The following is a 25,263-nucleotide window of genomic DNA, read 5'->3' as shown; positions in this document are numbered from 1 at the left end:
TCACCCTCCTCCCTGCTTTGACGTCACCGGCGCCGTCTCCTCACATGCACCGAGGAGTGCAGCTCCCCCTCCCGCCCTCCTCTGCCCCAACTTCTCCGCCTCAGCGCCCCGCCGTCAGACAGACACCGAGCCGCTCACCGTCCTGCTCCTGCCGCCGCTGCTGCCGCTGAGCGGAGTCTGCTCCTCCATCTGAGTCCCGGCCTCTTTTCTTCCACTTGCGTGGGTTGCTCCAAGGACCGGCCTTCGAGTTTTTTTATTTTATTTTATTTATTTTTACTACGTGGTTGGAGGACATTATTATTTTGTCCACTCTTGCTGTCCTTCAAGTGAAATGGAGAAAATGGCCAGACCTCTTCCTTTAAACCCAACTTTCCTGCCGCCGACCCACGGCGTCCTGAAATCCCTGCTGGAAAACCCGCTCAAGCTGCCGTTTCACCGCGATGAAGGTGAGCTGTTCGAATATGTGCAAAACTTACTGCGCACACAGGTGCACACACCGCTTCTTGGCGCAACGCACACACGGACGTGTACAGTCAGGACATAGGTCAACCAAAACATGTAGAAGTTGGACCTCTTTATACTTTGCGATCTTTGTTAAAAATTAAACGCTCTAATCTAAATGGCCAGAGGAAGACAGAGATAGAGAAAAAGAAAGCTTCGTGTTTTGAGTTGAATGTTTATAACCAGCAGCTCGGACCTTAAATGAAGCTAAAAGACGTCAACAGGTGATTTAAAGGTGCAGTAATTTTGACATAAAACACATAAGAGCCCCGCTTTACCCGCTCTGTTGTTGTTACTGTGCTGTTTATAGCTTAGTAGTGCTGTTTATAACCTTTAAACCCTGCTGTCCTCAGTGGGACCTATTAGCAGTACCGCTGCCCGCCGACAGGGGGCGGTTATTTATTTTCCTAATGGGAAGCTTTTTGTGGGGATAATGTAAATGGATGTTAGTTTAACAGTTTCTAATAAAGTCTGGCCAGATATTAAATTACTAATTGCTTATGGTCAACAGGAGAAATTAGAAGATTTATTTAAAAATCCTAAACATCACATCCTTTAGGAGAAAAATAAACCTGCATGTGAAGCCTAATAAATTAGCATATCATTAATATTATTATTTTTTTATATTGAGCTGAAGAGATGTGTTTCATATATAAATTATTTTTTTTTTTTGAGGGATTTAAATGGCATCCAATGAAGACTGAATATTTACTACCAAATATGACTATACATCATACACATAAAATAAGTTTTTTTTTAATAAAGAGATGTTTTTTTTAAGGCTATGTTGTGGATTATGATGGAAAACTTAGTGGAAGGAAAAAGTTTTAGGGATGCACGATATTGGGATTTTGGCCGATATCCAATATGCCTATATTTTAAAACTCATGTAGCCGATAACCGATATCGATACCGATGTTAAAGCTGGACAAAAATAAGTAGTCATTGAAAATAGCAGTTTTGTTATCCATTTCTGACACTTTGAAAAATAATAAACTCAAATATATTTTCATATGCTGATATCAAATTGATTTTTAAAAACGCGGTATCGATCTATTTTACTTTCAAAATCTGGTGAAATTTCATCGTTCTGTTACAAACTCTCGTGATATTTTGCAAATTCTTGTGAGATTTTGTTAGTAAAATAGATCGATACCGCGTCAATATATCAACATATAAAAATATGGCAACATTTGGTGAATTTTCGGGGGATTTCGTAGCATAACGATGACATATAGCAATATTTCATTAGTGAAAGAGATTGATATGGTGTTTTTAAATGGCAATATATCAGCATATGAAGATATTGGGATATTTTAATGGATCAATATTTTTTCCCTCGTCTTTAGAAGTTTTTAAGTCTGTAAAAAAGAAGTTTTTGAGGAAGAAGTATTTATTTATTTTTTTTAGACTTTAGAAACTCAGAAGCTGATCAAATATCGGGTTAAATATCGGTGGGGTGGCCGATGTCCGATATTCAGTTTTAAGGCCGATATCGATAGGGGGCCGATTATATCGTGCATCCCTAAAAAGTTTGGTAGAAAAAGTTGCAAAGGAAACTCATGTTCAAGATTTTGGATATGATTTCATCTGGATTCTGAGTTTCATGAACCGCCATACGTCAACTGTAATACCTGCGGAATGAGACAACATCAGAAGAATCCAGGAGGACGAGGGATAGATTCAACGACCTATTGTCTAGAGGGAGGTGAGAGATCATTTACGAGTGGTTAAGCGGCTCCGCCCTCATTCCACACCACAGGGATGCAGATTATTCTCTAAACCAAGCATCGAATCCACAGAACTAACCAACTTTTATCAGCTATATTAATAGAAGCAGAGACCTGAAATAATTCAGCAGATTCCCAGTTTGATTTATGAAGCTGCACCTGTGCTTCCCACCGGATCCATTTGCATTTACTGCTCAGACTACAAGTGAAATATAATTCCCTCCAGCCGCAGCACTAGTTTGCCTTCTAGTTTTGCTCATCGCTTGCATCGATTTGCACAGTCCAAACATCAAACCACAGGATCCAGAAACGTTTAGGGCTGAAATGAGCACAGTGAGTTTATGTATAACTTAGAACTTGTGACCCAGCAGCAACAGCAGCCTTTTTAACGTGGAACCAACGTCACGCCTCACAGTTGCAGGTCAGGAGACCGGCGGGGTCGGACCCGATTCTGCTGCCAACGGAAGCTGATGACTTCCTGTCTTCCTGACAGAAACCACTGAAAGCAAAGAAATGTTGACAATCGGAGGAGAACATGATGACAAGTCTGACAGAAATTATAGATTTTCCTTTGAGATGAAGCACTTACTCTCCGTTAGCCATCGTTCTTTTTGATTTAGAGCTGAAACAATTTATCAAATTAATTAACTTTTAAAATAATCGTCAAATAATTTAGAAACCGGTTAATCGTTAACTGGAATATAGAGACTAAAATGTATCTTTCGCTGACAGAGCGTCCTACCTTAAGCAGCAATTCTACCAAAATTTTGCAATTAAGATAAAAAATTATCTTTTTTAATCTCTGGATCTTTTCTGTCCAGAACTCCTCAAAAGGAAAAGTTTCACCTGGTTTAGTTTCCTAAAAAGTCGTTTTTAAGAAACTTTTGTCTATCCGGCTATTAATCGATTAATCAAAAAATTATTCAACAGATTAATCAATTTGCAAAATAATCCTTTACAGACTCGATTGATTAGATAATTAATAGGCCTGTAAACAGAAGACAGTTTTACTGGATGACAAAGTGTCCAAGAAGCATTATTGATAAACTTTACTTTTTTTCAACATATAATGACGATAGGGAAATAATAAAAGCGCATCCTCTCATGTATTAATTAATTAACTTTTGTTTCTAGGGGAAAACTTAAAGTCCAAAATAAATAAAATTCACTCTCAGTCTTTGTTAAACAAAAAGTGAAAATCTGTTAAAAACCAAAAAGAACTAAATTCAATAAAAAAGTAATTAAAAGGCCCCAAAAAAACTTTCATCTCCTTAAAAATATTGTTCGCGAATTTTTAAAAAACTTAAACCAAAAAAAAAAAAAAATGCACATGCACAACCCTGTAAAGCTCCGGAGAAAGAATGCCCATAAACCGCGTGCGAGAGCGTGCACAGTTCGTACAAATTATCACTGTTTTTTGATTCCCGTTGGTCACATAACTCCTCCTACACCGTGCGGCGCCTGCGCCATCTTTGTTATTAGTCGCCGCTGTCGGGTAGCGACGGCCTGTGGCGGGCCGCTGTGACAGCAAATCCCATAATGCTTTGCGTGGAGAGCTCTCCGTGCAAGCTCTCGTGTATGATGCCATTTGCACGCTTTAGTACCTGTGGAATTGCCAGGTTTTAAACCGGTATGTTTTCTATGAAAATTCCCATTAAATAACATTTTCTAAAATTCTTTTCAGCTAAATTAACATGAAATTATTTTTGTATCACTATTGTTTGAAGCAAAAACATGTTTTGTAAATGGAAATATTCATTTTTTAAAAATCAAAGAATCTAATAAATTAAAAAAATCTTAATCAGCAAAAGGTTTGGAGATTAACTTCGCTGTCTTTTCATATTTCTTTTTTTTTTCAAATATTATTCATTTCTCTTTCAGACTGAGTTTAACATATAGCTTTATTAATGCGTTTTACGGATCACATTGACTTCAACGCTCTTTCTTGACCAATTAAAAACATTTTGCTAATGTGAATTGGACCAATAGAAATACGTCTTCACTTCTCACTCCAAAGGAAAGCCCGCCCCCAGAGGAGAAGAGAAGGTGATCTGTAAAATCCAATTTCAAAGGAATGATATATGTAAAGGTTCATCTGAAAAAGAGATGTGTGAACAAAAAAATAAATAAAACTGTGTATATGAATTTATATGAAAAAAAAAAATCAAATATGAACAAAAAATATCAGAGAAAACAGAAAAGTTACTCTTAAAACCTTTTTTTAAGACATAAATTGGTTATTTTTGTACGGAAGAGGATTAGGGCCACTGAAAAAAAAAAAAAGTTAACTGATTTTTAAAAAAAAAATTTCAGTTTAGTATGGGAAAAAAGTCAGAATTCTGAGAAAAAAGTCAGAATTCTGAGAAAAAAGTCAGAATTCTGAGAAAAAAGTCAGAATTCTGAGAAAAAAGTCTGACTTTTTTCCCATACTATACTGAAATAAAATAAAAAAAATCAGTTAACTTTTTTTTTTTTTCCAGTGGCCCTAATCCTCTTCCGTATTTTTGGCACCAATAATGAAAATAAATTTACTTCATAAAGTGAAAGGCAGCATCTCTTAAGCAAACTATGGTGGCTGTTAGGGCCAAACTTACTGACCCTTTTTAATTTACAATTCAAATAGTTGTTTTATTGTTTGTGACGGACCTACTGAGACATGTTTCTATTTTTTTTTTTTTTTAGATTGAGACTTGTGTAATATTTGTTATTGTTCCATCATTCTTATCCCAGTAATGGGATACTGCCTTCATGGGTAGATCACTGGTTCTTTCTTCATGCTGGGTTTTCTGATTTTGGTCTTTCTGAACTGAAGCAGACTTAATCAGCTTATGATTATCTGTCAATTAATGATTTATTTGATTATATATTTTCCATCTGGTTAATTTATTTTTGTCCGCTTGGAAGGAATTTCTTTCGGTGTTGTAATGTTACTGCCGTCCACTAGAGGGCCGGGACACTGTAGCCACAGAATCAGAAATACTTTAATAATCTCCGAGGGAAATTACTTAATAATCAATAATAAAAAATATCAATAATCAATCGTATTTGAAAGAGAAATAACAAACTGATCCAGAGGCTGACCAGGACAATTTGCGCCATTTAATGCCGACAAGGAGGCAGGATGAACTTTTTGTGGTTCTGTTCTTAAAAATAAACACTTGGTGAACTCCTTTAAATTGCCACCTTAAGTCGGGCATACACTCTGCCATATTTTCAGTCGTTGCACGCAGCTACAGCTCAAACTGTACGACAGAATTTCAAACATTTATTTTTTTTCCGACCTTACGATTCCTGATCGGGAGGCGGCATTGAGAGGCTAATCACCCCTCGTTACCCCCATGTATACGACACGAAGCAAGACGCGCGATGAAGCTGATAGTCCGTCCGATCAAAAATTTTCGGACGACTGGAGAATCGCCTTGAAAAGGGCAAAAATATCGTACGCCGTATGCCCGGCTTTAATAGTGCCCATTTAATTGTGCTGCACAGTAGAGCTGCTTAACCTCTCTGCTGAGCTCAGAGGTGAGGATTCGATAATAAAAACATGGAGGGTTTTACATGCCAGCTACTAGCACTGTACATGGGCAAGACTACATGAGATAAAACACTAATAGAGTAACATTCTTCTGTAACAGAACCAGAACCATCTGTTTAAAAATGTTGCTAACAGCACAAAAAAAAAGTTGGCGTCCCCTTCTTTATAACAAAGCGGCAAATGGTCTGCAGGGCTCCATGTTAACCATCGCCGATCTCCCGGGGCAAGTAGTTTTTATTGTCGGGAGAGTACAAATTTTATTGCATTTGCCCGCCGGGCAAGTGGAATGATCGCAGAAAAAAATTATTTATCACTCAAAATTGCTTTAAAATCACCGACATTCGCTGAAAACGACCCACAAGCGTTGCCGGCGCCATCTTTGTTGTTTTGTACACATTCTCGCGTGATTTTCCGCTAGATGTCGTGATTCAGCTCTTGGGGAGAGAATTCTGCAGAGCAGCAGCTGGATGATGAATTTAATCTATACTGTAATACACGCTAGATTAAAAATGGTCAGGGATTAGGAAAATAATAACAATAGTATGCGCACAGTGTAAATATTAATATACAGTGGTCATACATTAAAAAATGTTCATTAAATGTTTTTCTCTTAGACATTGGAGTGGTGCATTTAAATGTTATAGAGCTAAACATGTTAGATTTGAGAGTAGTAGTAGTGTAAGTTTTAACATTACAATTTATATTTTTTCAGTTTTTAACAGTTTAAAGCAAAGTTTAGTTTGAAAAGAATGTGCAGGAAGGATTGAAAAGCCTGTTAACACGGTAATGTAGGCTGGAGTTCATTATCTGACGCATGCAGATACACACCAGGAACCTGGAAATTTGAAAAATACTGAATTACAAAAAAACATTTAAAAAACAAACAAGTTTCATTGATATATATACAAAAATGAACTATATTTATCAAACATTATACTGGGCAAGTAAAAATTGTTTCTGGGCAAATGAAATGTGAAAGTCACTTGCCCTTAACATCAACCCCTGTTCTGACAGTATATCGGAGTGACATACCCCGTCCCAACCTTCCTTGATGGGTCCTTACAGTTTTCGTTTTTAAACATTAATATTTGTAATAAAATATTCTGTCATGATTTGTGGACATTAAGATCTAATTCAATTCAATTCAGTTTATTTATATAGCGCCAAATTCACAACACATGTCATCTCAAGGCACTTTACAGTTCAACCAGATCATACAGTCAAATTGATACAAAGTTTTCTATCTAAGGAAAACCAGTTGATTGCATCGACTCATTGACTCAAATACAATCCCCCACACTAAGCATTCTTGTAGCGACAGTGGAGAGGAAAAACTCCCTTTTAACAGGAAGAAACCTCCAGCAGAACCAGGCTCAGTGTGAGCGGCCATCTGCCGAGGCCTAAATCTAAAGAGAAGCATCATCACCTGGTCAGACCCTGTAATTCTGTGAAATTATTCGGTTCCTGGAGGAGATTTTGCTGGAAGTTGCAGGGAATTTGGCTGCCATTGGGCTGGTGTTTGACTGGGAAGGACCATTTTAAATAGCTGCTAATGTACATTTAAAATCATGTCTTTCACTTATTTTAGTAATTTTTTTTAATTCAGTGACCGAATAGGTTCCAGTTCTATTATATAGAATAGAATAGAAAAAACGTTATCGTCTACTAAACACAATAATGGCAGAAATTAGCCTTTAAAATCCAATTATAAGAGTTGATTGCAGACGCAGCAGATTCACTTCATCCAGGGAACGGAAGCAGAACTGAATCTGCTACTCATGTGAATAAGTTTCAATTTGGCAGGAAACCATGTTTTTCTTTATTCATTCAGTATCTTATACATTTGGAACAATAAATAGTTAAATTAAGATGGCGATACAATTATTTATTTATACTTTAGCATGTTTTGAAAGATATTTAGCCTTCATGTTAAGGAAGTATCTTCTTGATTACGATCAGTCGCTAGTTGTTCGATGGGGACTTTTGTCCTTCCAGTTAGTAGGAAGTTAAAGGAGATGGGAGACATGTTTTACATGTTTGTTCTTTTTTCAGGGTTTGGGAAGGAAGAGAAGAAGGAGAAGAAGCTGGATGATGAGAGCAGCGCCGCCAGCCACCCGCAGTCGGCCTTCCTCGGCCCCACCCTGTGGGACAAGACCCTGCCCTACGATGGCGACAATTTCCAGCTGGAGTACATGGACCTGGAGGAGTTCCTGTCTGAAAACGGCATCCCTGCCAACACGGCGCAGGGCGAGCAGGCCCCGCCGGCGGCGCAGCCTTCTCAGGCCCCGCTGCAGCAGGTGCCCCCGCCGGCGCCGCCCACACCCTCGGTGGTGGACCTCAGCAGCCGCGCCTCCGTGTCGGTCCACGCGGCCCTGCCGCCTCAGACCTGCCGGCACAGCCCCTCCACCGCAGGTAGGAAGCTCACCTGCACTGACACATGGAGCCTCATGCTTTCTAACACATTCTGGGCGTGGAGGCGCTGGAGGGACGTGTTGTTTGCTCGCCATGAAAAGGAGCGATTCCCGTCGTCTTTAAGGCTTCATTGCAGATGTCGCTGTAAATACTTCAGCTCAGACCCAGCTGGGAGCCGGGCGGTGCTGTCAGAACAGGCTGAACCGGTTTGCATCCAAGTATGCAGCAGAGCGGCTGTCACAGAGTTCTGATTGCCTGCTGGAGGCCCCGCCCCCCTGCATTTGTTTTGTTTACTTCAGCTGGTTCGGTCAAGCTTTTCCTTGGTGGAGGCACATTCCGGCTGCTGCTGCCAGATTCCCTCATTTCCACCTAAGTTCTTGGAACCATCCTGCTTTTCTGTCACCAGATCAGCTTCTGCTACAGAAGGGAGATGTTATGTAATGAGCCAAAGGTTTGAGCTGCAGCTCCGTGAAAGCGGCTCCTGTTTTCCATCCAGACTTTGCTCTAAAGGCTGCTGGCAGCAGATCAGATCCTGAAAGATAAACAGAGGGAGACTGTGAGGGTGTTTACCTGAAGGGCGTCTGATAGCTTCACGCTAATCAAAGCCTTCAAACAATAATGGTTTCGGCTCAGGGATCGTTGTTCAGCCTGGTTTCCGTGTTTTCAGGTGAACTCATCCGCCTCAGTCTGATTAGCTGTTGGTTTGAGGACATTTGAGGCAGATTTTTGTTTATCTGTTTGCAGCCGGCGGGCCGTCCCGTCCCAAACATTTCCTCTGGCTGTGCTCTGCCTCCAAACCCAAGGGTTAGGAAGGAAGAAACCCGGGCGAGGTTCTGTAAACAGGGTCTTACCTCATCTTTAATGTTCTGACCGCTCCACTGGGTGGGCTCATTCTACAACCGCTTCAATCGCTTCTCAGAATCGCCTCCGTTTTTCAGGAGAAAAAGCTTCCAAACAAAAGGATGAAAGCAAACAGTGGGAAAAAATTTATCAAATGAAATCCGCTTATTTACACTTTCAAATTTTATTACTAAAAACTACTCAAAGGAAACAAAGTTTTACGGGTTAAACTCAGTTTTTCTAAACGGTTTGTAAAAAAAAAAAAAGAAAAAATCAACTAAATAATTATATATATAAAATGATCTTTTACTATCTATTGTTCTTTAAAAAAACATTTTAATCCCTTCTTGCCCACAAAGGCTGAGGTGATAAACTTTTCTTTTTAAAACTCTTTAGCTTCATAGGTCTGCAGAAATTAATCTACTTAAATAATTTTAAGTAAATATTTTCAATAAAAATGAAAAGAAATAATAATTTCCCAAGTAATCTATAATTAGTTCATCATTATTCTTCCTGTTCCAATAATATCATCAATATATAAGGTTAAAAGAGTCTATTTTTATTTTTATTTGAAAATATTAAGATGTAAAGATAATAGATAAATATTAAGTTAATTAATTAAAAATAAAATATATGAGGAAAATTTTTTATAAATGACTTAATTATGACAGTTTACTCTAATGGTTTATTCTAACAAACGTGACTCTTAAATAGACCAATTATCTTGAAGCTGCCCTAATGGCCCCGCCCACTAAATGAATTAAATAATCACAATTATTTTTTTTAATTATACATATCTCTTTATTGATTGCATTTGAGAATACTAATAAACTGAATCATTTCTGTCTAGATTAACTGAATTAATTACATAATTTTTCTTTTTTTTTGTACTTAGGGCGGCTCTGGTCCTCCGTATTTTAGGCTGTAGGTGGATAAAGGGTGAATTTCTGCTGCCAGATTCACCAGATATTTAAATCTTTGATTTTTATGGAAGGAATTTTGTTCCTTCATTGTTGCAGCAAAAAAAAAAAAAAAAAATGTTTTGTAAATAAAAATCAGGGAGAAAAAAAAACAATTAATCCAAAACTAAAACTTTGAAAAATATTTTAATCAAAATTAGGTTTTGAGAGTAGCTTTGTTTGTTCACTTATTTAAAATGTATTTTTATGATTTTTCAGATTTCTGTTTTTCTGATTCAATTTTACAAATTAAACTCTGTTCAGATTACATTTTTATAGATCAAAGAGGATGTGATTTGTAAAAATCCATTTGAAAAAAAAGTTTAAAATTTTAAAATCTATTAAAAAATGAATAAAAATTGTTGGTGGGTACATTTGAAAAAAATATGTAATATGAAAAAAATTTATTGAAAATATATAATATGAAAAACAACATTTGAGAAATCAAGCTGAGAGGTTTGACAAAGGATCGCATTTTAACTGCATTTTTCTTTCTTTTTTTTAAATTTCATTAACAAAATGAATTTCTTGCTTTCAACAATAATGGAACAAATTTCCCTCCGTACATTTTCAGCTGAATTCCCGTTTTGAACAGAATTAAAGTTTGTCTCAGTCTTTTTATTCCTGTTTTGTTTCTGGGTTGCGGGTCCGATTCCCGGCTCTGATCTGAGAGGAAGCGCTGAGGTCAGAACTCTGCATGCAGGTTCTGTTTGGGTCCATCTCTGCCTGCCAACTTCATATTTACCTCTCACGTGAAGCGGGTTTGCTGGTAGCGTGCGCGGCCATGTGAAGTGTGCAGCGCCGAGTGGCAAATGGGAGCTTGTCACGGCACAGCCCCCCCTCCCTCCCTTATGTTTTCCCACTTTCACTCCCCCCCACCCTCCCCGCTTCCCCCCCCCCCCCCCCCCCCCCGGCCCAGACTGAGAGCCAGAGCACACGCTGTACCCTGCTCGCCGCTGCCCGCGCAGGTCGAGGGTGACCATCAGGACACTGACCCCCGCCGTGCTCCTAGCAGGGGTCAAACGGATGTAAGCACGGATGGCTGCGCTGGATTTCTGCAATTCCTAACCAAAGATGGCTGAAGGGACAGATTAGCTCAATCCTGACCCGAATGTGGAATCAGGAATCAGTCAGACGACCCGATTGTGAATATTTCTCCATTCAGGCAGGAAATCTGATTTTATTTATTTCTTATTCAGCTGAAAACTGCCAGAATGTTTGGGTTCATCCAGCAGCAGCTGGTCTGACGGCGTTAGAAACATTAGGGTCTGATCCAGAAACGGAGAATCCTGCAGTTCCTTCGCTTTTCGTCGCCAGTAAAGGAGCACTGCAAGAAAATTAAATCTAAATAAATCATTTTTTTCTTAAAATAAGTGCATTAAGGCTTGAATCGAGGAGCCAAGTGAGACACTTTGCCAAAGGAAACAAGACAGTTTATATTTAAAATAAGAAAAAACACTTGCATTGTCTTCCTTAAAGTGAATATTATCTAATTATCTTATTTTAAGAGTAAAAATACTCATTCCAGTGGCAGATTATCTTATTTACTTACTCAAATTAATAGTAAATAAGGCTAAATCTAAGAAATTTTACTTATATCTAGAACTTATTTGCATTGAGGTGCAAAATATCATTTAATCTAAGATCAGACACTTAAACCTCTGATAAACTGAACTGGGTTCTGGCCCAGTTTATTCTTTAGAAAGTGACGCAGAATTGGAAATATTATGCATCATTTTAGACCCGAGTTCCTTTATTTTTCAGGTTTCAGGTGTGGATTATACGGAAGAGGATTAGGGCCACTGGAAAAAAAAGAAAAAGTGAACTGATTTTTAAATTTTATTTCAGTTTAGTATGGAAAATAGTTAGAATTCTGACTTTAATCCCAGAATTCTGACTTTAATCTCAGAATTCTGACTTTAATCTCAGAATTCTGACTTTAATCTCAGAATTCTGACTTTAATCTCAGAATTCTGACTTTTTTTCTCAGAATTCTGACTTTAATCCCAGAATTTTGACTTTAATCTCAGAATCCTGACTTTAATCTCAGAATCCTGACTTTAATCTCAGAATTCTGACTTTAATCTCAGAATTCTGACTTTTTTTCTCAGAATTCTGACTTTAATCCCAGAATTTTGACTTTAATCTCAGAATCCTGACTTTAATCTCAGAATTCTGACTTTAATCTCAGAATTCTGACTTTAATCTCAGAATTCTGACTTTAATCTCAGAATTCTGACTTTTTTTCTCAGAATTCTGACTTTAATCCCAGAATTTTGACTTTTTTTCTCAGAATTCTGACTTTAATCCCAGAATTTTGACTTTTTTCTCAGAATCCTGACTTTAATCTCAGAATTCTGACTTTAATCTCAGAATCCTGACTTTAATCCCAGAATTTTGACTTTAATCTCAGAATCCTGACTTTAATCTCAGAATTCTGACTTTAATCTCAGAATTCTGACTTTAATCTCAGAATTCTGACTTTAATCTCAGAATTCTGACTTTTTTTCTCAGAATTCTGACTTTAATCCCAGAATTTTGACTTTAATCTCAGAATCCTGACTTTAATCTCAGAATTCTGACTTTAATCTCAGAATTCTGACTTTTTTTCTCAGAATTCTGACTTTAATCCCAGAATTTTGACTTTTTTCTCAGAATCCTGACTTTAATCTCAGAATTCTGACTTTAATCTCAGAATTCTGACTTTAATCTCAGAATTCTGACTTTTTTTCTCAGAATTCTGACTTTAATCCCAGAATTTTGACTTTAATCTCAGAATCCTGACTTTAATCTCAGAATTTTGACTTTTTTTCTCAGAATTCTGACTTTAATCCCAGAATTCTGACTTTTTTCCATACTAAACTGAAATAAAATTTTAAAATCAGTAAACTTTTTTTTTTTCCAGTGGCCCTTCTGTAGGATTAAGATCAAAATGAGGAATGACATTAAAATGGGTTTTATTTTTTCATGTTATACTTTAAAAAAAAAAAAAAAAAAACAAATTCATGGACTTTATCAGTAAAATAAGATTTCCTTTACATTAAACATGAGTAACATTTATTTTCTCTCACGATTTAAAAACCACTAGATGCAAATAAAAGCAGCGTCCGTCGTATGAAAGCTCTGCAGGGAAGAAACTTCTTCTTCCTCTGCGGTCTTCCAGGTTATTTACAGTAAACAGACGCTAAGCCCCTCCCCCCCCAGCTCAGAGTTCAGCAGTTCATCGCTCACAGTGACGATAACAATCATACAAAGATCACTGAGCGTGACGTCAAGCTGGATCCACATTAAAACCTTTCCAATCCATGAATGCTGGAGGTTCTGTGTTCTGACCCGAGCCGTTGGTTCCAGCTGCTTTAAAAGGTCTCCGTTCCTTTTAACCGTCAGATCTAAATCGGCTTATTTTCCAGGTCGCCTCTCTGCCTACAGAGACTCTTCAGTCCTCCCCTAGAGAGGATTTTATGAACTCTAACCAATAGACAAGAACCATTAGGAGGAAGGGTTCCACCTTTTCCTTCTTTAGAAATGCTGCTGGTTTAGTTCCTGAACCTGAAACGGATCAGAACAGCAGTTATTCGTTAACTCTGGGTTCCATTAAAATCATTAAAAGTCGTTAAATTATTATTTTTTTTTAATTAAGGCCTTAATTGGCATTAAAATGTATTAAATGTGATTATAGTGGCATTTAAAATGCTGTATTTAAAAAAAGATTGTATGTTGGATCAGAAGGAAAGTTTGATCAGAAATGTTTCCAAGGTGAGAACCAGCTCTGACCCAAAAGACCTCGGTCTGGTCTCACATTCCCCACGAAACATAACGGTGATCCTCTTTGAGAAGATGTTCTCTAGACTAATGAGACTAAAGTCGACCTTTTTGGAAGGTCGGTTTCCTTTCATTTGAATTTACTTAAGAGACAAAATGTGAATAAGAAAAGTTTCATCCCCAAACGGGAAGGACTAAAGCAGAGGAGCTGAAGGAAGCCGACATCCAGAGATGTTTCTGGTTTTAGGACTCGGATGGGTTCCCCTCAGAACTGTTTGTTCCAGACGGTTCTCCTTCAGGACCCGGCAGATCTAGAACTCTTTAAGCGCCCACATGTCGGCTGTGAGGTCAGCGGCTCTGACCGGCTGCCGCTCGTTAATTTGGGTCATGATGTACGAGCCGCCAGCGGATCAGCGGCTGAGGGAAAAGCCTGCTGTAGTTCAGGGTTTCTGTTGGAGGGGGGAGGGTAGTTCTCTGGTGTGACAGCACCCCCTGCTGGTCAGCAGGAGCACAGCACTGCTGCAAACATGGTGGACTTCCTGTTTCTTATTTGCTTTCTTTCTTTTCTTTTTCTCAGCGCTGCCTTCTGCCAGAGACACCCCCAGTCCCATCGATCCCGAGTCCATCCAGGTCCCGGTGACCTACGAGCCCGACCCGGCAGACCTGGCCCTGTCCAGCGTTCCTGGTCAGGAAATGTTCGACCCGAGGAAACGCAAGTTCTCTGCGGAGGAGCTGAAGCCACAGCCGATGATCAAGAAAGCCAGAAAGGTCTTCATCCCTGAGGACCTGAAGGTGAGAGAATGTTCTCCGTCGGGTCGGTTCTTACGGTGAATTAGTAAATTAACAGAAACTTCCTTATCGATACATGAATTTATAGCAATAAAATAAAAAAGCTTGATTTATTTATATTGGCATTTTGGAAGTACAATATTTTTGTCTTGTCTTTCCTCCTATCTTTCCTTCCTTCCATCCTTCCTTGCTTCCTTCCTTCCTTTGTTTTTTCCTTGCTTCGTTCTGCTTGATTTATGCCGGTAAAAAGCTTTATTATAATTCATGTAGGGAGAATGTTAGTAGAACAGAAAAAGAAAAGGAGAAAAGATGAAAAAAAAGATAGATAAAAAGGAGATAATGATTCCTTCCTTCCTTCCTTCCTTCCTGCTTTCCTTCCTTCCTTCCTTACTCCCTCCCTCTCTCCCTTCCTTCCTTACTCCCTCCCTCCCCCCTTCCTTCCTTCCTTCCTTCCTTATTTCCTTCCTTCCTTCCTTACTCCCTCCCTCTCTCCCTTCCTTCCTTACTCCCTCCCTCCCCCCTTCCTTCCTTCCTTCCTTCCTTCCTTCCTTCCTTCCTTCCTTCCTTCCTTCCTTCCTTCCTTCCTTCCCTATGTCCTTCCTTCCTTCCTTCCTTCCATCCTCCCTCTCTCCCTTCCTTCCTTACTCCCTCCCTCCCCCCTTCCTTCCTTCCTTCCTTCCTTCCTTCCTGCTTTCCTTCCTTCCTTCCTTACTCCCTCCCTCTCTCCCTTCCTTCCTTACTCCCTCCCTCCCTCCCTCCCCCCTTCCTTCCTTCCTTCCTTCCTTCCTGCTTTCCTTCCTTCCTTCCTTACTCCCTCCCTCTCTCCCTTCCTTCCTTACTCCCTCCCTCCCTCCCCCCTTCCTTCCTTCCTTCCTTCCTTCCTGCTTTCCTTCCTTCCTTCCTTACTCCCTCCCTCTCTCCCTTCCTTCCTTACTCCCTCCCTCCCCCCTTCCTTCCTTCCATCCTCCCTTCCTTCCTGCTTTCCTTCCTTCCTTCCTTACTCCCTCCCTCTCTCCCTTCCTTCCTTACTCCCTCCCTCCCCCCTTCCTTCCTTCCTTCCTTCCTGCTTTCCTTCCTTCCTTCCTTACTCCCTCCCTCTCTCCCTTCCTTCCTTACTCCCTCCCTCCCTCCCCCCTTCCTTCCTTCCTTCCTTCCTTCCTGCTTTCCTTCCTTCCTTCCTTACTCCCTCCCTCTCTCCCTCCCTTCCTTCCTTCCTTCCTTCCTTCCTTCCTCACTCCCTCCCTCTCTCCCTTCCTTCCTTACTCCCTCCCTCCCTCCCCCCTTCCTTCCTTCCTTCCTTCCTTCCTTCCTGCTTTCCTTCCTTCCTTCCTTACTCCCTCCCTCTCTCCCTTCCTTCCTTACTCCCTCCCTCCCCCCTTCCTTCCTTCCTTCCTTCCTTCCTTCCTGCTTTCCTTCCTTCCTTCCTTACTCCCTCCCTCTCTCCCTTCCTTCCTTACTCCCTCCCTCCCCCCTTCCTTCCTTCCTTCCTTCCTGCTTTCCTTCCTTCCTTCCTTACTCCCTCCCTCTCTCCCTTCCTTCCTTCCTTCCTTCCTTCCTTCCTTCCTTCCTGCTTTCCTTCCTTCCTTCCTTACTCCCTCCCTCTCTCCCTTCCTTCCTTACTCCCTCCCTCCCCCCTTCCTTCCTTCCTTCCTTCATTATGTCCTTCCTTCCTTCCTTATGTCCTTCCTTCCTCCCTTCCTTCCTCCCCCTTCCCCCCTTCCTTCCTCGTTTTCCTTTCCCCCCCCCTCCCCCCCCCCCCTCCCTCCCTCCCCCCCCCTCCCCCCCCCTCCCCCCCCCTCCCTCCCTCCCCCCCTTTCCCTTTCCTTTCCCTTTCCTTCCTTCCTCCCTTCCCTTCCCCCCTCCTTCCCCCTCCTTCCTCCTTCCCCCCTCCTTCCTTCCTTCCTTCCTTTCCTTTCCTTCCTTTCTTTCTTTTTCCTTCCACCCCTCCCTTCCTTCCATCCTCCCTCCCTCCCTCCTTTCCTTCCCCCTTCCTTCCTTCCTTCTTCCTTCCTTTTCCTTTCTTTTTTCCCTTTCCATCCCCCCTTTCCCTTTTCCACCTCCCTCCCCCCTCCCTCCTTTCCTTCCTTTCCCTTCCTTCCTTCCTTCCTTCCTTCCTTCCTTCCTTCCTTCCTTCCTCCCTCCTTCCTTTCTTTCTTTCTTTCTTTCTTCCTTCCATCCTCCCTTCCTTCCATCCTCCCCCCCTTTCCTTCCCCCCCTTTTCCTTTTCCTTTCTTTTTTTCCCCTTAATCCTCCCTCCTTCCTTTTCCCCCCTTTTTTCCCTTCCCTTCCCTTCCTTCCCCCCTTTCCTATTCCTTTCCCCCTTTCCTTCCTTTTTCCTTCCCTTCCTTCCCCCTTTTTTTCTTTTTTTCCACCTCCCTTCCCCCATCCTCCCCCCTCCTTTCCTTCCTTCCTTTCCTTCCTTTTTTTTCCCCCCTTTTCCCCCCCCCCCCCTTTTCTTTTTTTTTTTTCCCCCCCCCCCCCCCCCCCTTTTCCCCTTCCTTTTTCTCCCCTTCCTTCCTTTTCCTCCTTTTTCTTCCTTTTTCCCTTTCCCTTCCCTTCCTCCCCCCCTTTTTTTTCCCCCTTTTTTTCCTTTTTTTCCCTTTTTCCCTTTCTTTCTTTTTTTTTTTCCACCCCCTCCCTTCCCCCCCTTTCCCTCCCTCCCCCTTTTTTTCCTTCCTTCCCTTCCCTTCCTTTCCTTCCTTTTCCTTTTTCCTTTTCCTTTTTTCCCTTCCATCTTTTTTCCCTTCCCTCCTTCCTTTTTTCTTCCCCCCTCCCCCTTTCCTTTTTTTTCCATTTTTCCTTCCTTTTTTTTCCTTCCTTTTTTTTTTTTTTCCCCCTTATTCCCTCCCTTTTTTTCCTTTTTTTCCTTTTTTCCCTCCCCTCCCTTTTTTTTTTTTTTTCCTTCCTTTTCCTTCCCCCCCCTCCTTCCCCTTTTTTCCTTCCCCCTTTTCCCTTTCCTTCCTTCCCTTCCTTTCTTTCTTCATTCCTTTTTCCTTCCATCCTCCCTTTTCCTTCCTTCCTTCCTTCCTTCCTTCTTCCTTTCCCTTCCTCCTCAATCCATCTGCACAACCCCTCCCTCCCCCCTCCCTCCCTCCTCCCTCCCTCCCTTCCTTCCCCCTTTCCCTTTCCCTTTCCCTTTCCTTCCTTCCTTCCTTCCTTCCTTCCTTTCCCTTTCCTTCCTTTCCCTTTCCTTCCTTCCTCCTTCCTTCTTTTTTCCCATCCTCCCTTCCTTCCTTTCCCTTCCTTCCTTCCTTCCTTTTTTCCCTTTCCATCCTCCCCCCTCCCTCCTCCTTTCCTTCCTTCCTTCCTTCCTTCCTTCCCTTTCCCTTTCCCTTCCCTTTCCCCTTCCTTCCTTCCTTCCTTCCTTCCTTTCCCTTCCTTCCTTCCTCCCTTCCCTTTCCCTTTCCCCCTTTCCCTTTTTTTCTTCCATCCTCCCTTCCTTCCTTCCTTCCTTCCCCCTTTCCTTTCTTCCTTCCATCCCCCCCCCCCCTCCCCCCTTTTCCTTTCCCTTTCCCTTTCCCTTTCCCTTTCCCTTCCCTTCCTTCCTTCCTTCCCTTCCCTTTTCCCTTCCCTTTCCCTTCCTTCCTTCCTTCCTTCCTTCCTTCCTTCCCCCTTTCCCTTTTCTTTCTTCCATCCTCCCTTCCTTCCCCCTTTCCCTTTCCTTCCTTTCTTCCTTCCATCCCCTCCCTCCCTCCCCCTTTCCTTCCTTCCTTCCTTCCTTCCTTCCTTTTTTTCTTTCTTTCTTTCTTTTTTCCCCTTCCATCCTCCCTCCCCCCCTCCCTCCCTTTTTTCCCTTTCCCTTTTCCTTTCCTTCCTTCCTTCCTTCCTTCCTTCCCACCTCCCTCCTCCTTTTTCCTTCCTTCCTTCCTTCCTTCCTTCCTTTCCTTTCCCCTTCCCCCCTTTCTTTTTTCATTCCTTTTCTTCCTTCCACCTCCCCCCTTTTCCCCCTTTCCCTTTCCTTCCCTTTCCCTCCTTCCTTCCTTCCTCCCCCATCAATCCCTTGCATCATCATCCCCTCCCTCCCCCCTCCCTCCCTCCCCCCCTTTTTCCTTCCTTCCTTCCTTTCCCTTTCCCTTTCCTTCCTTCCTTCCCCTCTTCCTTTCCTTTCTTCCACCTCCCTTCCCCCTTTCCTTTCCTTCCCTTCCTTCCTTTCTTCCTTCCATCCTCCCTCCCCCCCCTCCTTTCCTTTTCCCTTTCCCTTCCCTTTCCCTTCCTTCCTTCCTTCCTTCCTTCCCTTTTCCCCCTTTCCCTTCCTTCCTTCCTTCTTCCTTCCCTTTTCCTTTTTCTTCCATCCTCCCTTTCCCCTTCCATCCTCCCTCCCTTTTTTCCCTTTCCTTCCTTCCTTTCCCTTTCCTTTCCCTTTCCTTTCCCTTCCTTCCTTCCTTCCTTCCTTCCTTCCTTCCTCCTCCTTTTTTTTCTTCCATCCCCCCTTCCTTCCTTCCTCCTTCCTTCCTTCCTTTCTTCCCTTCCATCCTCCCCCTCCCTCCCCCCCCTTTTCTTCCCCTTCCTTCCCCCTTTCCCTTTTCTTTCTTTCTTTCTTTCCCCTTCCTCCTCCCTCCCTCCCTCCCTCCCTCCCTCCCCCCCTCCTTTCCTTCCCCCTTTCCCTTTCCCTTCCCTTTCCCTTTCCCTTTCCCTTTCCTTCCTTTCCTCCTTCCTTCCCCCCCCTCCCCCCCACCCTCCCTCCCCCTTCCTTTTTTTTCCCTCCCCCTCTTTCCCTTCCCTTTTCCTTTCCCTTTCCTTCCTTTTCCTTTTCCTTCCTTCCTCCTTTCCCTTCCCTTCCCTTTCCCTTTCCCTTTCCTTCCCCTTCCTTTTTCCCCCCTTTCCCCCCTTCCTTCCTTCCTTCCATCCTCCCTCCCTCCCCCCTTTCCTTCCTTCCTTCCTTCCCTTTCCTTCCCCCCTCCCTCCACCTTTCCCTTTTTCCCTTTCCCTTTTCCTTTCCCTTTCCCTTCCACCCCTCCCTCCCTCCTTTTCCCTTCCTTTTTTCCTTCCTTCCTTTCCCTTTCCTTCCCCCTTTCCTTTCCCCTTCCTTCCTTCCTTTCTTCTTCATTCCTTTCTTCCTTCCATCCCCCTTCCTTTCCTTTCCTTCCCTTTCCCTTTCCTTCCTTCCTTCCTTCCCCCCCTTCCCCATAAACCCATCAGCATAAATCCCCCCCCCCCTCCCACCCCCCTCCCTCCCTCCCTCCCTCCCTTTCCTTTCCTTTTTCCCTTTCCCTTTCCCCCTTCCCTTCCTTCCCCCTTTCCCTTCCCTTCCCTTTCCCTTTCCCTTCCTTCCTTCCCTTTCCTTTCCTTCCCCCTTTCCCCTTTCTTTTTTTCCCATCCTCCCTTTCCTTTCCCTTTCCTTTCCTTCCTTCCTTCCTTTTTTTTTCCTTCCACCTCCCTCCCTCCCCCCCTCCTTTCCTTCCTTCCTTCCTTCCTTCCCCTTCCCTTCCTTCCTTCCTTTCCTTCCTCCTTTCCCTTTCCCTTTCCCTTTCCCTTTCCCTTTCCTTTCCCTTTCCCTTTCCCTCCTTCCTTCCCCCTTTTCCTTTCTTTCTTCCATCCTCCTTCCTTCCTTCCTTTCCCTTTCCCTTTCCTTCCTTCCCCTTCCATCCCCCCCCCCCTCCCCCCCTCCTTTTTTCCCTTTCCCTTTTCCTTCCTTCCCCTTCCTTCCTCCTTTTCCCCCTTTCCCTTTCCCTTTCCCTTTCCCTTTCCCTTTCCCTTTCCTTCCTTCCTTTTTTCCTCCTTTTTCTTTTTTCTCCCCCCCTTTCCCTTTCCCTTTCCCTTTCCCTTTTCTTCCCTTCCTTTCTTCCTTCCATCCCCTCCCTCCCCCCCCTCCTTTCCTTCCTTCCTTTTCCTTCCTTTCTTTCTTTCTTTCTTTCTTCCCTTCCATCCCCCTCCCTCCCCCCTCCCTCCTTTCCTTCCTTCCTTCCCCCTTTCCTTTCCCTTCCTTCCTTCCTTCCTCCTCCCTCCCTCCTTTCCTTCCTTCCCTTCCCTTTCCTTCCCCCTTTCCCTTTCCCCCCTTCCTTCCTTTTTCCCCCTTTTCCTTTCTTTCTTTCCTTTCTTCCTTCCACCTCCCTCCTTTCCTTCCTTCCCCCCCTTTTTCCTTTCCCTTTCCCTTTCCTTTCCTCCATCAATCCATGCAGCATCAACCCCTCCCTCCCTCCCTCCCTCCCCCCTCCCCCCCTTCCTTTCCCTTCCTTCCTTCCTTTCCTTCCTTCCTTCCTTCCTTCCTTCCTTCCTTCCTTCCTTCCTTCCTTCCTTCCTTCCTTCCTTCCTTCCTCCTTCCTTTCTTTCTTCCATCCTCCCTTCCTTCCTTCCTTCCTTCCTTCCTTCCTTTCTTCCTTCCATCCTCCCTCCCTCCCTCCCTCCTTTCCTTCCTTCCTTCCTTCCTTCCTTCCTTTCTTTCTTTCTTTCTTTCTTTCTTCCTTCCATCCTCCCTCCCTCCCTCCCTCCCTCCCTCCTTTCCTTCCTTCCTTCCTTCCTCCTTCCTTCCTTCCTTCCTTCCTTCCTTCCTTCCTTCCTTCCTTCCTCCTCCCTCCCTCCCTCCCTCCCTCCTTCCTTTCTTTCCTTCCTCCCTCCCTCCTTTCCTTCCTTCCTTCCTTCCTTCCTTCCTTCCTTCCTTCCTTCCTTCCTTCCCTCCTTTCCTTCCTTCCTTCCTTCCTTCCTTCCTCCCTCCCTCCTTTCCTTCCTTCCTTCCTTCCTTCCTTCCTCCCTCCCTCCCTCCTTCCTTCCTTCCTTCCTTCCTTCCTTCCTTCCTTCCTTCCTCCCTCCCTCCTTTCCTTCCTTCCTTCCTTCCTTCCTTCCTTCCTTCCTTCCTTCCTTTCTTCCTTCCTTTCTTCCTTCCATCCTCCCTCCTTTCCTTCCTTCCTTCCTTCCTTCCTTCCTTCCTTCCTTCCTTCCTTCCTTCCTTCCTTCCTTCCTTCCTTCCTTCCTTCCTTCCTTTCCTTCCTTCCTTCCTTCCTTCCTTCCTTCCTTCCTTCCTTTGTTTTTGAAATCAAAGGTCCGTTTGTCTGCTTGTTTAAAAAGTTTTCATGCTCTGGCGGTTCTGGTTCTACAGAAACCACAATAAAACACTTTTTTTTTCATTTTAATATTGGATCTTTCCATAGTTCAGTTTTGGGTTTTCCCGGGAACGCTGCAGGCCAGGTCCGGCTCCGGGTCCGATCCACTGTGAAACGACTTTGTCTGTGGATAAAAACGGGGCCAGTGTGGAAAGCCTTGTGTTCTGACCCGTGTCGTTCTCGTCTCTGCAGGACGATAAGTACTGGGCCCGGCGCAGAAAGAACAACGTGGCGGCCAAGCGCTCGCGGGACGCCAGACGCCTCAAGGAGAACCAGATCGCCATCCGGGCCGGCTTCCTGGAGAAGGAGAACGCCGCTCTCCGCGTGGAGGTGGCAGACTTGAGGAAGGAGCTGGGCCGCTGCAAGAACATTCTGGCTAAATACGAGGCGCGACACGGGCCCCTGTGAGCCCCCCCACCCTTCCAACAGATCCCCACTCTGCTCCCAGACCCCCCCCACCCCCCCCAGCCTGAAGGACAATGTGTCTCTGGTACCCCCGCCCCCCCACCGTATGATTCTGGTCTCCCCCCATCAGCTTCATCTCTGCTCCTCCTCTGATTTCTCTGCACTGTTTGACTAAATATAAATAGATGAAAATATATAATGAACATATATAATATATATTTCCACGTGCATCCTTCCCACTGTGAGGAGTAACGAGCCAACGCCCCCCCCCCCCAACCCCCTCACTTTTCTACCTAAGGTCAGGACTAGAAACCTCCCCCCTCCTCCTGCTTCTATGGAGTCTAAAGCCCCCCCCCCCCAGCAGTATTTCCACACGTTGTTTTTTTTTCCACAGCTTATTTTCGTTTTCTGCATGCGGTCAGGAAGCAGCCCTGCTTTGATCTTCTCATTTGTGTTTTAATTTAAATTTTTATAGTTTTTCTCATGAGCAATAATTCCCACCGTGTCTCCTTCCCTTCCGGTAACTTCTGCACTAACCCGCGTCTCACAATCGGATCCGGTTCCCGCTCACTTAAAGAAAATTCCTCATATTTATCTCCCTTTTTATTTCTCAGGTGGAAGATTGTTGTTTTTATATCTATAAATAAATATGAATATATATAAATATATATATTCTGTTGATATAATTGTTAGTAGTATTACTCCTCGTTTAACCTCCTTACTTTCAGGTTCAAGCATGATTTTTTCTTGGTTTCTTTCCTTTTCTGAGTAGCTGTCAGTGATTCTTTGGATTCTGTTTGACTTGGCATGACTAGTCCGAGTGTTCTGTTCTTTTTTTTTTTTTTTGTTGTCGGAGGAAGCGATGCAGATGTGCGTCTTTAGTGTCCGTCTAGCTGTGAGTTCGCCTTCTTTTTTAAAGATGGCTGTTTTTGAATGTAAAAAGACATGAAAAGGTTGGATGGTGTTGTCCAATACCGTGGTTAACCCAATCAGCTAAACCATTAATGACTCAGACCATCCTATAAATCTATACGCTGTTCCTGTTTGTACAGTATTTTTCCAATATAAATATTGGGAAAAAAATATATATATACATATGAATATAAAGAAACTGGTGAAATGTGTATTTTAAAGGCCCAATAGGTCCAGAGAATTATTACAAATATGTGTTTAATAAAAAATAAATAAAAATATAGAGAAGTATTTTGATATTCTCTCAGAGGGAATGGGAAGGAAAACAGCAGAAACCAAAATGTTGTGGGCATTATTTTTATTATTATTAGTGATATTCTTATGATTTTAACACTCCTCCTCATGTCGGTGCCCCTTTTAGGCCTCAAACACAGGAAAAAAACAAAAAAAGGTCTAAAATTTAACGACTTCCCCAAACGCTTCACTTCAGTTTTTAATGTCGACGTTTCAGTGATGAACACTGGAAGTCTTTTAGCTGTCACGTTAGTCAGGTTTGAAGAAGCCAAGCTCTAAAAACGATTGGAAACAAACTAAATTTGGATACTCTTACTTCAAGTATGGAAGTCCAGAGGTGCCTAAATTATTGGCCTTTTTTTTTTCACAAATAAGTAAAAATTATGTGGATGATCAATGCTTTTGATTTAAATCTCAGCCATAATGGAAATTATCACAATCTGATTTAAAAAAAAAAAAATTTCTTTGTTTTTTTGCAACATACAGTGTTAGAAAAATTCCCCTCAAAATCCTTAAAGTAGCCGAGAGGCGTTTTTTAGCTGTTAATGTACCAAAGATTGTATAAGAAGCACTTTGCTGACACCTACTGGTCAGGCCTATGCCCAATTAATGTCACACATTTTCACATTAAATACATTTATTGATTATGATTTATTTTAATAAAGCTGCTTTGTTATCAGAATCCACATTAGCTTTTGGTTTTTGGCTGTTTCTAGGGTTCTAAAGATTTTATTTTATTTGCGGGTCTAGTAGATAAATTTATTAGAACCGCATAAACCTTCTTCTTCCTCTACTTTGAAAAATAAAGTATAAAATGTTTACATTCCTGTAAATGTTCTTGAGAAAGAAAGATTATTCCCCTACTGAAGACTAGGAGGCGCCGGCCCCTTAAGAAATTAAACAACAGCATAATTTAACCAGCTCCTATCAGGTTCTATTTGCTTTCTAAAATGAAGCAGACAAAGCTTTTAAACACTCTTAAACCTTTTTTTTTCCTTTTTTAAATTATTTTTTTTGTAATTTGGCATCTCAGGACTTCCGTATTTGCCCCCTTGTCTCAATTTCATCATTATCTTTTGTGTTTTCTTCTTTTAAAAGTCACAAAATGAACCAAAAGCGTCAGAACGTTCTCTCCTGTAACATACAACTCTCACATTCCGTTTCCGAGCCGATCCAGCGGTGTTTTCGATGCTAAATAATCGTTTCGTGATGCAGTCGTCTTTTGTTCTCTTTATTTCCGTCGACCTCCAGAGCTTCTGTTTTCATTACAGCCACACAGGAAACGGCCAATAATCAATCCATGATATCTCAAACCTTACCTCACTTGTGGAGTGATGTCACTACCTCACCTGGAAACGTAAACCATAACCGTGAGTCTATTCCAGTGCCTTTAATCCGCCGACTGTTCCCCGGTCTCCCGGCAGTGTAGACGTTTGACCCCAGCGCCGCCCTGGTGGCTTCCAAACTGCACCGAAGGGCTTCTCCGTGCTTTCAAACCAATGTGAACCTCTATATTTTGGACATTGCAGCAGATTTGTAACCATTGTATTCACGGCAACACCAACAGACTGTTTCAGAGTGTATTTAAAGAAGAGCTTAAAGGGGTATTACGTTCTGTTTCCTCGTCAGTCTTTAGACTCTGTCTGTAATTTCTAGTGTCTAATAAAAAACCCTGTTCTTTTTTCTGTCGTGTTTTCATTTTCTACACAAAATAAGTGGTAATTTTAATCACTTTGAAGTAGTTTTTGTTTTTTCTAGAATCATATTTCTATCAAGTTTAGGTATTAAAACTTGTACATCAGAGATGCAAAGCAGTTAGCATTCATACATTCACTTCAGTTCAAGTATCGTAGTAAACTATAGACAGAGACCAGAGGTCAGGGATTAGCGGAACACGGTCCAGATCCGGACCCAACCTTATTTAAAACATTTATAAATTACTGCATGTTGTCCAATGGCAGTGTGTAATTTCTCTTGCTCCTCTTCTCCTGTTAATACGGTAAAGCCCTGGGAAGCGTCCGGCTCCAAGCTGCACGTGATCCAAATGAGCCAATGAGCTGTCAGTCTGGGTTGCTGCTGCTGCTACT

At 42.5% G+C, this 25,263-nt stretch overlaps 1 protein-coding gene across 1 annotated transcript; it reads left to right on the top strand.

The window, feature by feature from the left end:
• The first annotated feature begins 67 nt into the window (after nucleotides 1-67).
• On the top strand, nucleotides 68-24,858 carry hlfa (HLF transcription factor, PAR bZIP family member a). The gene is made up of 4 exons (XM_038282188.1): nucleotides 68-446; nucleotides 7,819-8,178; nucleotides 14,317-14,531; nucleotides 21,758-24,858. The coding sequence occupies exons 1-4, from the start codon at nucleotides 332-334 to the stop codon at nucleotides 21,971-21,973; spliced, it is 906 nt and encodes a 301-aa protein (XP_038138116.1). The 5' UTR covers nucleotides 68-331; the 3' UTR covers nucleotides 21,974-24,858.
• The last annotated feature ends 405 nt before the right edge of the window (nucleotides 24,859-25,263 follow it).

The sequence above is a fragment of the Cyprinodon tularosa genome, unplaced genomic scaffold, assembly GCF_016077235.1.
Source record: "Cyprinodon tularosa strain WSP-4 unplaced genomic scaffold, ASM1607723v1 ctg104, whole genome shotgun sequence".
Taxonomy (NCBI): domain Eukaryota; kingdom Metazoa; phylum Chordata; class Actinopteri; order Cyprinodontiformes; family Cyprinodontidae; genus Cyprinodon; species Cyprinodon tularosa.
The sequence above is the reverse complement of the archived record's forward strand: the minus strand, read 5'-3'. Positions and strand labels throughout refer to the sequence as shown.